Genomic DNA, 13,192 nt, shown 5'->3' on the forward strand with positions numbered 1-13,192 from the left:
CCTAGACATGGTACAAGAAACTTTGATATAGTCTCGAACACACTGTTAGCTGTGGAACAAAGTATTCAATTAGTCAAGTCTCCTTTTATAGATAAGATTTGGAGTTACCCCATTCCCCAAAGAATTAAAAAATAGACATTTTTCAAGACAGTTGGGTGTTTCTAAATACTACAGTTCAATTCAAACATTATTATAGAAAAGAAAAATATTTTTCAATTATACCTCAGTAATATCTGCTAGCAATGTTCATTGTGCAATATGCAAAAGCATTGCTATTATTTTAAAATCATTTTTATTTGATCTGTAATTATAATAGAGAGTAAACATATCGAGTTCAAAGGCTCTTAAAGAAATTAAACTACCAAAGTATAAGGGGTATGGCCTTTCCATGAAGCTGTAGAGGGAGCCAGACTGGCTTTGCAATGGAAAATATATTTTCAAATTGTCTAGATTTTGAAGTAAAAGATCAAACATGAAAGCCGATGGGTTATTCAGGGTAACAGAGACAAGAGTTAATAGTAAAGAATCACAGAAAACCCTTACAAGAGCAAGTGACTGGGAAAAAATGGCCTGTGACATTTATTGTAGACACAGATTGTAATGCAGATAAAGTAGCAAAAATCACTTCAACTTTACATAATAAAAACAACATGAACTAATAATTATCATGCAGGAAATGCAGCTTATTATTACAAGACTTTATTTTATTAAAATATATTCCTCAGCTTACCTGTCAATAACAGTACAAGAACTGAATTAGATTTTAGCAATTATTAGGAATAAAATGGAAAAGCAGAAGAAATCATCAGGCTTCCATGTAAATCCATGGTATATTTGTCTCCTGTTCAGTGTTTACACTTCTCATCGTTTCATCTCAAAAAGGCTATGTTGAAACTTCAGAAGGTAAAAAAAAGATGAGTAAAAATATGAGAGTCTTTCCATATAATAAATGAGTAAATAGACTGTAATTTCCAAACTGGAAATAGATCTATAAAATTACTATACAGTGAAAGGATGGCTATCCATTATCCTTTCCTAGCCAAAAGATTTTATAAAGGTGTTGGAGGAGAGGTGTCATAAAAATTAAATTAGCAAAGATATAACTTCAAAACAAACAGCTGGAATGTTTCTTCCACAGTGTATAGTTTATCTTGACTCCTTGTAACAGATATTGAATTTACCCAGGTTCAGCAAGGAGCTGGCTAATTTTGTGCAAGGACAATCCATCAGGTCCAATGTAATACAAAGAAACCATCTCTCATTCAAGAATTCTCTGGGTCACAAAAATCTCTGAAAGTTGGGACAATATTCTGGAAAAACATAATTTTATTTTTGCTCTATTCTTGGGTTCTTCACAGATGCCCATAATGTGCCACTGTCAGATACAGGTGTTGGGCTGGGCAGACCCTTGGCCAGCTTCAATGCTATTCGTTGCTAGATAGCTTACCATAGAACTACTGGTGAAATTCCAGTGTGTCCTTATTTCTTTCCTTGCCTTCAGTAACTGCCCTGCTTATCTAATGGAGATGGTTTCTTTTGATAGGTTTTGCTTACATTGCCCTGTAGTGCTATAATTATGTGTTGCTGTCTTACTGCACCTTACACCATTCAGAAAGTGTAAACGGATCTCACCGTAGTTGTATATTTATATTTACTTTATAGCTTAAAACAAACAGCATCAAACAGCCTAAAGGGATGTCAGTAAAGATGAGAATCTCATTCTCTGAGGTCCACCACGAGCATACTAGAGATAATAAACTTTTACATAATTTATTACTTAACTATCATTTTGTTCAGCTTTTATAGAGAATTTCACTGCAAAAATAAATTCCATCCACTTTTCAAATTCCCTATTTTTTTCTGGGATCCTATACACTAGTTTTGTTAAGGATGTAGTTACTGCAACTTGTGCCCTTCTGATGTACAAATTACATTAGTAACTGTAACAGAAGACAATGAAAAATATACTGCATTACCTTGAAATTATCTGAAGTACACGAGTAATTTTCATTACAGCAGATTGCCTGCTAATGTGAGAAACAACGGCAAAAGGCCACAAAAACATGTTTATCACTGTTATTTCTCTGGCTATTGAACATTAGATTACACCCACATAAAGCTCTGTGCAAACAACTTTATCTTCTTTTTACAATTGGCTTTGTCATGAGAGCTCTCACTGAGCTTTTCTTGACCGTGCAATAGAAGCAACAAGGTTGCTTAAGGAAGGAAAGCCAGTTTATTAGAAGGAAATCCTCAGGAAAACAGTATAGCACCAAAAAAAATTTCCTAGAAGCAAAATTAATTTAGCCTTAAGTTCAGTCACCAAAAAGCAAGATCAATATGATTTTGCACTCCCTGTGCACTACTTGCCCTCTTGTTACAGGACAAGTAACATAAGAGAAAGAAAATCTCATGTGACTCCTGTTGATATATCACTTCTGAAACCAGTGAGATCTCTGTTGCACCAAAGCATTCCAGAGCATTTGCCAACATGAGAGAGTGGAAGTGAATTGCTGCACTTCTATCTTCTTCCAGCAAGCTGTAAATGCAGACACGCATTTTCATGTCAGCTAATGTGATCGCATTATTAGCATGAGTTTGTTTAGGATTGGCTGGAGGGTTTCAAGGTCCCCAGCAGCAGGATTGGGTTTTGTTTAGGGTTTTTTTAATGTCTTAAAAAAGAACAATAAAAAGTATTCAGTAAGTTGTGTGGTGCAATCTAGTTTCATTTTTATACTCTTACATGACAACGGAATAGAAAAAAGGAAAAAGCCTCTTAAGGTGTGTGAGTGAAAAAAAGGAGAAGAAAAATAAAACCAATCCCCCTAAAAGAGATAAAACCAAATGTGTTTTAGCGGATGCTGATCTTTCATTCTCTAGGGCTTAATACAACAGCTCTTGCAAAACCAGTGACTGCACCGAGATTGCTCCAATGTGAGAAATGTTGAGGGAATATTTTTAACTAGGGATCAATGTTAAGCTGATTAGCATAAATGTTTTTTTAATTGAAACAGAATTCCAGTTATTACACAGTAAACTACTTTTACAAAGAAAAAATCTCTGCATTGAGAATGAGACAGGCCAAATTCAGTTTCAGACAAATAGTCTGAAGGAGCGCCTTTCAGGCTCAACTGTCTGATTTTTGATTTGCGTTGACACAGATTTGTTCAGGTCTTTGGTTTTGGCACGTTTGGTGGGGGTTTTTTTAATGTAAAAGGAAGTGGAGGTTAGTACTTGTTTTGGTAGAAGATCTTGTAATCTTCAGCTAGCCACTGGTAGAGCAGCCTTGAGCTTCCTCAACAGTGCTGCCAAACTTGGCCTCACAGCAGGAGGCTTCACTGACACAGGGAGCCCAAGTGTGAATAGGGCTGGAAGTCTTGGTGGTAGGTTTTGGGGCAATGAAGAGAACTCTTCCCCTCCTGCTCTACACGCTTCTTCTGCTATCAGTGAATCTAATATGAGGGGTGGGAGACAGCTTTGCTTGCAGTGGGTGCTGTGACTCATTTCCATTAGCCTCATAATATCATATTTCAGACTAAAAAAAAAAAGAGTAGGTGAGGGACACAACCTGCATATGAGTAGAATAGACTGTATGGTTAACCTCACACCCTGTATGAGAGACATGCTGCTTCTCTCTCACCAGGTTATCTCAAGGACTAAGCACAAGTAAAAGCCGTATTTGATCCTCTTTAGTGGCTCCCTGTAATTCAGTCTTGTTCACCTGGGTAGAATTCACCAGGTTGCCAATTTCTCTGAGTCAAGATAAAACAGACCTGCCAGTAATTCAGACCAATCCTACAAAGGTATTGGAAGATGGGGATTGAGAATCTGAATGCCTCATAGGACTTAATATGCATAATTGGAAGTTTGACCTGCTCTGTCAGCCAATTACACAAAACAATATATGTGGTTTTAACACATTATTATCAGAGAGAAGGAAATCAAAGCCAAAGTATGATCTCATCTTTCCATATAGTGTATTAACCTGTTAAAAGATTTAGAGTATTCCATCACAGAAGTGAATTAATAATGAAATGGGAGAAGTCCAGTGCTTTATCACATTTTATGTCTGTTCTTTTGTAAGGTAAGAAGCGTTAGTTTATTTTAAGTAAAAATATACCTTAACACTATGTAGGAGCTTTAAAATGAAAACCTCCACAGAATGTAGTCTGGGTTCCAAAATAATAACTCCTTCCAGAGCACATTTTCAGGACATGTGTTTATTTTTAAATGTAGATAATGATACATCCTTCACAGTGTACAGACTTTCTGCTTAACTGTCTATTATTACAACTTGAATATTAGTTACTTGAGTACAAATAGCTAAATGCATTGACAAAGACAAATGAAGCCCTAAGAAGAAATTACTGAACATCTGCTATTGTGAATGAGTTTTTCATCTGTGACTATACTCAAATTGTGTCAATACAAGCTTTCAGGCACAACATATTCCCTTGTGACAGCGTCTTTTCATCTGCACAATAACTGCATTCATAATTAAATATATGGATTTTAATTTTGACTGTCTAGTTCTTCAAATTGTTCACAAAACAGAAGGTTAAGAATGACCAAACCTGATGCTGATGGTCACAGTCATTGTGATTTTACACCTCTTTTTTTTTTCCTTTATTATGTGTTCTTAGTGTTCTGATGTATAAACTAAATAAAAGAGAAAGCTTCTTTGAGTCTTGAAAGTATAAATTACTATGAGTTCCAACCAACTACGACGTGAGCAACAAGAAGGTAGCACATCCCGATGGTACAGGATACGATCATCATAGGGAAACCTAACCTGCAACAACAGTAAAATAAAAATCAGTAAGGATACAGTAGCTCATTCTCCAAAAGGTTTATGAAATGGAAATATAAGTTATCATACATATTCCAAGCTTTGAGTATGCTTATAGCAGTATCAAAAGCATGGATGTACTGAGAGTATGACAGTGTCTAGGAATCTAATATTCAAGCTCACAGTTCTAGTTCCAGACTATTTAAAGATATAGGAAGTAAAAAACAGAACAATTCCATTGGTTACAGGACCTCTCTTCCCATTTGCTCCATCTGAGAATCAGCATGACTTCTTGTTTTACTTGTGGTTTTTTTTTCCCTCCAGAGAACATGCAATTATACAAGTAAAACATCAATTCTTACAAATGATACAGCATTAGAATAGATTATCCAGTGTGTCACTTCAGATTAGGTGTGTAACCCTCACATGGCACTTTATAACTTAATCTATGACTGAAACTCATTAAATCATTTCTTTTTTGATCTGTAGTCACATACAGCTAGCACTCCCTTACTTCTCACCAGGTTTAACAGATTTGAACGTCAATGGACTGTTGGAAATAAACACTGGGCAGCTGTAAAAGTGCTGAAACTTTGCTGTACTATCAAAACAGCTATTTCTTTTTCATCATAGAATAAGCTTTTCAGACAACACCCAGATTTTATAGCTTTCTTTCGGCAGACAAACATGGGCAGCACAGACAGACAACTGCAAAGGATGTTAAGTTGAACAAGTCCTACACTGCTAGATTTGTAGAGAGTTTTCTGAAACTTAAAAGCATTATTGTATGATTCTAAGGAACTGTGAAGAACCACTGTTGTGATCACATTCATTTGTCTTATGTTACTAAAATCACAAGGAGAACTGAAAAACTATCATGCCACAAATGACCCTCCTCATGTAGTTTCTTTTGTCGAGCTCAGCCAAGAATTTCCATAATCCTTATCAAAGCATTGCAACGTTCTCGGAATTACAGAATTTCACTTAAATATACCTTTTTGCCTTGCTTTTTAGGAGACCTTAGGTAAGGTCCTCGAGCTTGTTCCTCTCTGCCATTGCTGATCAGAAAACCAATGAAGAAATATTCCTTTGTATGTGACAGGAGGTCACCATTCTCTGAGTTCGAGTAGATTAATAGCTTCTGACTTTAGAAATCTACAGCTAGAAGGCACCTCTTAGGGCATTAAGTCTGGGCCCTAATTCCTCAGCATACAAAAACACTTGCATAAAATGAAAACTAAACTTCTCAATGGCTCATTGCAATCTGCTCTTTCTACCTGCAGCTGTGATGTTACTCTAAACCTTGAGATTCTCATATTTCTTTCATTGCTGTTTTGCTGAAAAATTGACTGAAGGAGGTGTAGCTGTGACCAGTAGATCAGAGGTGCTTTCACTTTTAACAGCCACTTGTTCAAGTTACTGATGGGAATTTTACCAGGAGTGAGGGTCACTGCAAACACAAACATAATCAGTCTTGATCTATAAAGGCTGCAGAATAATTAGAAAATTATTGAAACCAAACACTGTAAAGAAAATGTTGCAATTATTTAGTGAACAAGTTTGTCCATAGTGTCTGCTTCATGGCTGTTCTTGAACCACTATCAAAGTGAGCCCATCTCAAGTACCAGTAGAAATAGAGGCAGATCAAGAACAAAGGAAACCCTTTGCACATCTGGAAATGTGCAAAGGGCAAGGCTGTCAAGGCTTATGATCATCTCGTTTCTTTCTTCTTGACATCCTCATGAAGAAGCTGGCATGTGCTTGTGTCCATGTCTGCAAGATCTGTCCCAGAAGGACAGTTCCCACACCTGGATCCAGAGGCTTTCTCCTCCATCTGTCTGGGATTTAGAACTCGGTGTGCTGGCCTCTTCTGCCATTTTGGTAACAGGCATTAGTATTGCTGTTCTGTCTGGTTTTTGGACTTGGGGAAAAGAGAAAGGGAGAGGAGGAGAGAGAAGGGATAGCTGTGTCCAAGTGGTCAAAGCTATGAAGAATTGTTAAAAAGGATCATAGGATTGTCACAGCTTTGAAATATTTTCTAAAAAGTCTGAAATATGAAAAGTCTGTTCATATGAATGTGTATAAATACACTGCAGATAAGTGTTATTTCTTTTCCAGACTGACTGGTCAGATCCCTGCATTTGAATGGCTCACTACCTGAAAGAGCTGGATCATTACTCATTCACTATAATAGTCAAAATAATTATACTGTAAAACAGCAGAGCAAAAGCATCTCTTGGAATTATTTTAGATAAATAAATAAATAACTTGGTAGTTTATCAGACTGTTTCCTTCCTTCCCTCAGCAAATCTGCCGTCTGGCTTCCCCAGTTTCACTTAGATAAAAGTGTCTAGGCACAATGAAAAACCAGTAATGGCTATGAGAATAAAATAGGATGGCTAAACTATTCCCCTACATTCTTCAGTATAAACTGAACACAGTTCTTAATCTCTATTAGCACAACTCAACAAACTTCCCTGGAGAACACACAGCAGCTCAGCAGTGAATGGCAATATAACACCTTTGTGAAGACTGGCAATGGGAGAGAAGCTTGCAGAAATATTGAAAGTCTACTCAAGCATTGAGAACAGAACAGAAAAGTTAGCTTCAGCTTCAAGGAGGTCTGTCAAAGAAAACAGATTAATTACACAGGGCCACATACAAAAGTGCTGGAATTATGATCATAGCCCCACTATCATAGTGTCAAATACACATACAGCCAGCCTGGGGAGGAACCTCATTTCATTTAGTGTGGATGTTTGCAGAGGACACCACTACCAAGCCATTATTCTCACTGCATGGACAATTACCCCTCAACTTGAGACCTGAATTTCAGGCTCACTGGCCTAGGCATTAATGTAATTGGACCAAATTCAATGTGGAATTTGTGTACCAGAGAGAGGGGAGATAGAGCTCAGTCAGTAAATATTAGTTACTGCAGAGTTAATTGATTACTTGAGTTGGTTCAATGTCCTGTTACGCTATTACACTACTCATTGTTCTCTCCTAAAAGAAGATACAGTTCCTCTCCCAGACCACATACAATGCAAAGTTTAGGTACCAATGTTTTCTTTAGTTATATCTAGTCTAAGAACACATTTTAAACAATGTAAAAATTACTTCCAGGAAGTGGCATTTTCATCATACTCCTTGGAGTCAAAAAGCACCATATCGTTCAGTTGCTCCTGTTCAGGAAAAAGGATCTGCAGAGCTTATAAGTCACAACAACATTTCTTGTGCTAAAACTTCAGATCCGTAAGGAAAAATAATTAGCATCTTTGACATAAAAATACATTTTAGTATTTTTCTAAAGTGCTCTGCAGTGAGCAGACTTTTCTTGCCTCTCCCTCTCTGCAGACAGAGAGATACACACAACCTGCATGGTTAAAGGGTTTATCCTGACTCTTCTCAGGTATTTTCACTGCCTCAGAGAGGATGCAGGGTCAGATACAATTGTGATGGGTGATAGGATGTAGCATTCACCCCTCTCTTCCCTCCTTTTGCGTTGTACCAGCTTACATGCAAAACTGCAACCTAAACGAAATCACCCAGCTTAAATATACACAGCAAGTAGATGTGAGATAGTGAGAGAATTTCCAGTGAGACCCTCAAGGATTTTTCTTGGACAAAGTTTTACTTATTAATAACTTCATCAATCCAGTAGTGAAAAGCTTGCAAATCACCCAGCATGGGAGAGATGTCAGACCTTGTGGAGAAGAGAATTCAGCATGTTCTGAACAAATTAAAATGAGAATTTGAAATGAACAATATGAAATTCTGTGAAGATGAGTGTGAAGCATGTATTAGATGTCAATCGTGGGCACAAAAACAGCAAGGCAAGTGAAGATTTTCACTGGTAATGACCTAGTTATTCTGATCCTGCCTCACTGCAAGATTTCTTCGTCCTGCTTATACTCAGAAGAAATGGCAACTGGTGTACTGTTATTCTGGGAATAAAACTCATTTTTAATGAGTATCTACGGGTGTGACTATTACAGTTTTCTGAGGTTATAAGTTTATCTGCTAAATAATAATAATGAAACCTGTGAGGTCTGAATTGAGTTCTCCTAGACAAACCTATCTCTTACAGTACTTAACAGTTCTATTTTGTGATTCTTCAAGAGCCAGCAAGATGTGGGACATAAAACACACAGGTTCAGTGTTTTGTTCTGTCCATTTTCACCAACAAAAAACCCCACTTACAGGCACTGCCTTCCTTGACAGCTCAAAACTCAATAGCTCAAACCTGTGCATCCTCAGAGGAACCTGTGGAAGAAGCATACCTCCAAGGAAACGGGAAATCTTCAGTGGAAAAGCAACAGAAGGAATCTCCCAAGATCAAAACATTGGCAGTGAAGGAAAGCCTGGTGGTAGCCAGGGGTAAGAGTTAAAAGAGGGTTAAAGCTAACTTCTATTTGTATTTGTCATTTAATGTGCAATTTAACCTTGACTGGTGGTGTTGGCACAGGGCTTAAAATTTTGCTTTTCTTACTTCGTATCAGTTTCATACTGCAAGTTCTATAGAAGGTATAACCTCAGTTTTGGAGAAAAGGACTTGGGGGTCATGGTGAACACGAAGCTGAATATGACCCATTAAATGTGCCTTTGCAACAAGAGAGGTTTCATTAGGAAACATATTGCCAGCAAGTCAAGGCAGGTGACTCTTTCCCCTCTACACAGCATTGGTGAAGACACACCTGGAGTGCTCCGTCCAGTGCTAGCCTCTCCGGTAAATGTGGGAATTGCACACAAGGGGTTAAAACCGCCAGTACTCACTTCTCTCTGGTTCAGATCTGGGAGTTGCAGGCCTGAGAGATCAGCCTGAGAAGCAGCCAAGGGAGGAAGCTTTGTGGAGACAAGACAGTCCTGTTTTGGCTATAAATCATGGGAGGGACTCTGAGAGGTCAGTCTCACTCTCCCTCTTCACACAAGAGAGACACATGGGCATATGGGATAGAGTTCAATGGAGAGCCACAAAGATGACTAAGGGAGTGGAGCAGTGGAGCATCTCTCCTGTGAAGAAAGTCTGAAAACTGGGACTGTTTAGCCTGTAGAATAGAAGGCTCAGGGGTGAAAGTAAGTAAGTGTAAAGAAGACAGTGCCAGGCCCTTCTCAGTGGTGCCCAAAAACAGGATCAATGGGCACAAACTGAAGCACAGGAGGTTCCCTCTGAACATCAGAACACTTTTTCATTGTGAGGGTGACTGAGCACTGGCACAGGCTGCCCAGAGAAGTGGCAGAGCCTCCATCCTTAGCCTCCATCTGGATGTGTTCCTAGGCAACGGGCTCTAGGTGGACCTGCTTGACTTCCGGAGTTCCCTTCCAAACTCATTCAGTCTGTGATTCTCATTCACCTACTTGTTCCTCTACTGTTCAAAACAGAGTAAGAAACCATCATCTGCATACCTAAAGATTGACAAGTTATCAGAAAATATTTTATAAAAGACAGATGAAAGATAGTTCTTTTCATTCTTGGGCAGTCTCTCATTGTGTGCAATGCTTTGCTCTGTAAGTTTGATAATCACAAGTTCATTTTTAAGTGAACATCTAAATGTCTATGAAAGCAGTCTCAGAAAAGAGATTCAGGTGTGAGTATACTTAAATAATACATGAGATTATTTCTGAATTAAAGGAAAGTTACACCTTTTAATGAAGTGTCATAATTCAGTTTGCAAAGTAACTCATTTAAAATATTTCAACAAAAGGGTATAATCACAATATTCATGAATATTAATGAAAAGAATATATCACAACCCTCATGAACCAAACTCTAGAAAGGTAGGGGTTTTGTTAATAGAAGATGGAACAATTTTACAGTGATGAACACAACTCAAATAGTTAACAAAAGTTATATAGATCTACATAAATTATGGTCTAATACAGTACAGCTCTATGAGCAAGTTCTGCACCTCAGCTAGAATTACATAGTAGAGTTAAATCCTTTTTTGGAGGAAAAAAAGAGGACAAAATTTCCTTCAGAAATGCAACACTTGTTTGTGAATATTGTAGTTTCTAAAATTGTCTACATTTTTTTCAGATTTATTCAAAATAATGATTATTTGATGCAAAATTTTCCTACAGAGAGATTTTCTCAAAGGTTTCTTTTGACTTTTCATCCTAGTTGTTAAAAAAGATAAACCTTCATAATTTCTTGGGTGAAAAAAATCCATTTTTATTAGCTCTATTGATTAATTCCCTACCTTTTTTCTTTGGCTTTGGGAAGGAATGGAAACTCAAAAGATTTTTCATTTGTTGTCTACCTCAAAGGCACTAGGAATTTTCCTTTTGACAGTTTCTCTGTTCTTATTATTGCTGTCACCACTTTCCTGTCATCCTATTTCTTCCATCCCCTTCTTTCAATGCAGACTATCTTAATGAGTCTCCTGTCATTTTGGTTATGTCAACCTTTCTGTTATTTCAAGTCACACATACTGGTCCAGTTTACCTGAAAGGAAAGCATGGACTTTACTAACAGCTTAAAGAACGTAGACTCAAAATATTTATCACATGCCCATGACCCCTTGAAATCCAGACACCTGCTGTAGCTCAGAGAACAGGTGGCTAAATCTGAAAGTGATCATTAATTCAACATTAAATTGCTGTGAATTTTATATAGTCTGGAATTACATAAAAATTACAGTGTGGTTACCTAGTAGTTAACATACACAGAGTTACTATGTAATTTAAATCACAGAACAAAGTTTATAATCCTATTTTCCATGTGATTGCTAAAATTATAATAATTTCTCATTATATTATATCTATTTTGACTCTCTGCCAAGATTTCCCATAGGCTCACAGCCAGAAGGGAACTTGAGATAAGGAAAATGAGATTCTGAGTAAGAAAAATGGTGGGTTTAGGGGTTTTATGTTAGAATGTGCCTCCCAGTCTAGAACATCCTCCTAAAGGCATTTTGCTGTAACCTCAGCACTTTTATGTGCGGAACAAGCAATGTGCCTTTTCTTGGCCTTACAAAATTCTGATTGTATAAAGAAAAAAGTGCAGACTTTCACTGTAAGAGAACAGCTGGTGTGCCAGCTCCACGCAGCAGATTCAAATGACTATTGATAAAGTATTTGTTGCAGTATCTAAGTTTCTCCAGTAAAATTGAGATTAACTATATGACTGTCAGAACAAGGGATGCTGTTAACTATCCAAAACCAACTCATACAAGGTAAAGTAACAACCCATATGAAACATCAGGAAAAAAAAAAATAGAAATCACATCAATTCTAGTTGAAAGAGAAAACAATTGGAATTTAAAAATTGGCAAAACACTAGTTATTAGACAACAATTGTATATAACCTTTCTTTTAAAACTAAACTTACAAGTCTAATAGAAAATGGTGAAATCCTGTAGACAGCCAGTGAAGAACAGAAACTCATGTACAGAAATGAACTTGAAAAGTTCGTTAGACAAAACATAATGATCATAGGGAAAAGCAACATAACTGAGACATTTGTGAAAGCTATTTTTCTCCACTGTCCCTGTGCTTCTAATATCTCTTTAAATTAACAAATCTATCTTAATAATTTGGCAATGTGCAGAAGGTATTCAAAACCTCGTACGTAGGTGACAAAGAAGAAGAAAACCTGTAACTCTACACATAAATATCCCACATTTCATTGAGAAATAGAACTATTTGAGACAAGCTAATTGGCATAGCAGGATGTAAAAGATACTAGATTGAGACTTTTGCACATAGAATAATAGAATTGTTATGGTTGGAAAAGACCTTTAAGATCATTGAGTCCAATCACTAACCTCACATGTTCAGATGTATTTTACTAAATTTAAACAGCACACTCAAATCCAGATTATCTGGCTTTATAGATTAGGCTTCAGTAGGTTATTATTATAAAGACATACGCAAGCCAATGACCTGAAAAATGTCTGAAATCTCTTGTTTAAGCATGGGAATAATTACATCCAACATAGAAAACATATTTAAGTGTTTTGCTGGATCAGGAGTCACACAGACAGATCAAGTGACCACAGATATCTCAGATGTAGTCTCTTTTTTGGCTTTTCTGCCTTTGGAGATCATAGAATCACAGAATGGTAGGGGTTGGAAGGGACCTTTAGAGATCATCTAGTCCAACCCATCTGCAGAAGCAGATTCACCTAGATCAAGTCACACAAGAATGTGTCCAGGTGGGTTTTGAAGACCTCCAGAGAAGGAGACTCCACATCCTCCCTGGGCAGCCTGTGCCAGGGCTCCCTCACCTGAACAGTGAAACAGTTTTTTCTTATGTTTAAATGGAACTTTCTGTGTTCCAGCTTCATCCCATTACCCCTTGTCCTGTTACTAGGTGCAACAGAAAAAGGGATGCCCCAACCTCCTGATATCCACCATTTATATATTTATAAATATTAATGAGATCCCCCCTCAGCTTCTGTT

At 37.3% G+C, this 13,192-nt stretch overlaps 1 protein-coding gene across 1 annotated transcript in view; it reads right to left on the reverse strand.

The window, feature by feature from the left end:
• Nucleotides 1-4,704: 4,704 nt before the first annotated feature.
• The window catches only part of OCA2 (OCA2 melanosomal transmembrane protein), a 174,241-nt gene continuing 165,753 nt past the window's right edge, over nt 4,705-13,192 (reverse strand). Inside the window, exon 23 of the mRNA XM_061988504.1 lies at nt 4,705-4,792. Within this exon, the coding sequence (XP_061844488.1) occupies nt 4,705-4,792 (88 nt within the window). The remainder of the gene's footprint in view (nt 4,793-13,192) is intronic.

Source organism: Colius striatus, chromosome 1 (assembly GCF_028858725.1).
Source record: "Colius striatus isolate bColStr4 chromosome 1, bColStr4.1.hap1, whole genome shotgun sequence".
NCBI lineage: Eukaryota > Metazoa > Chordata > Aves > Coliiformes > Coliidae > Colius > Colius striatus.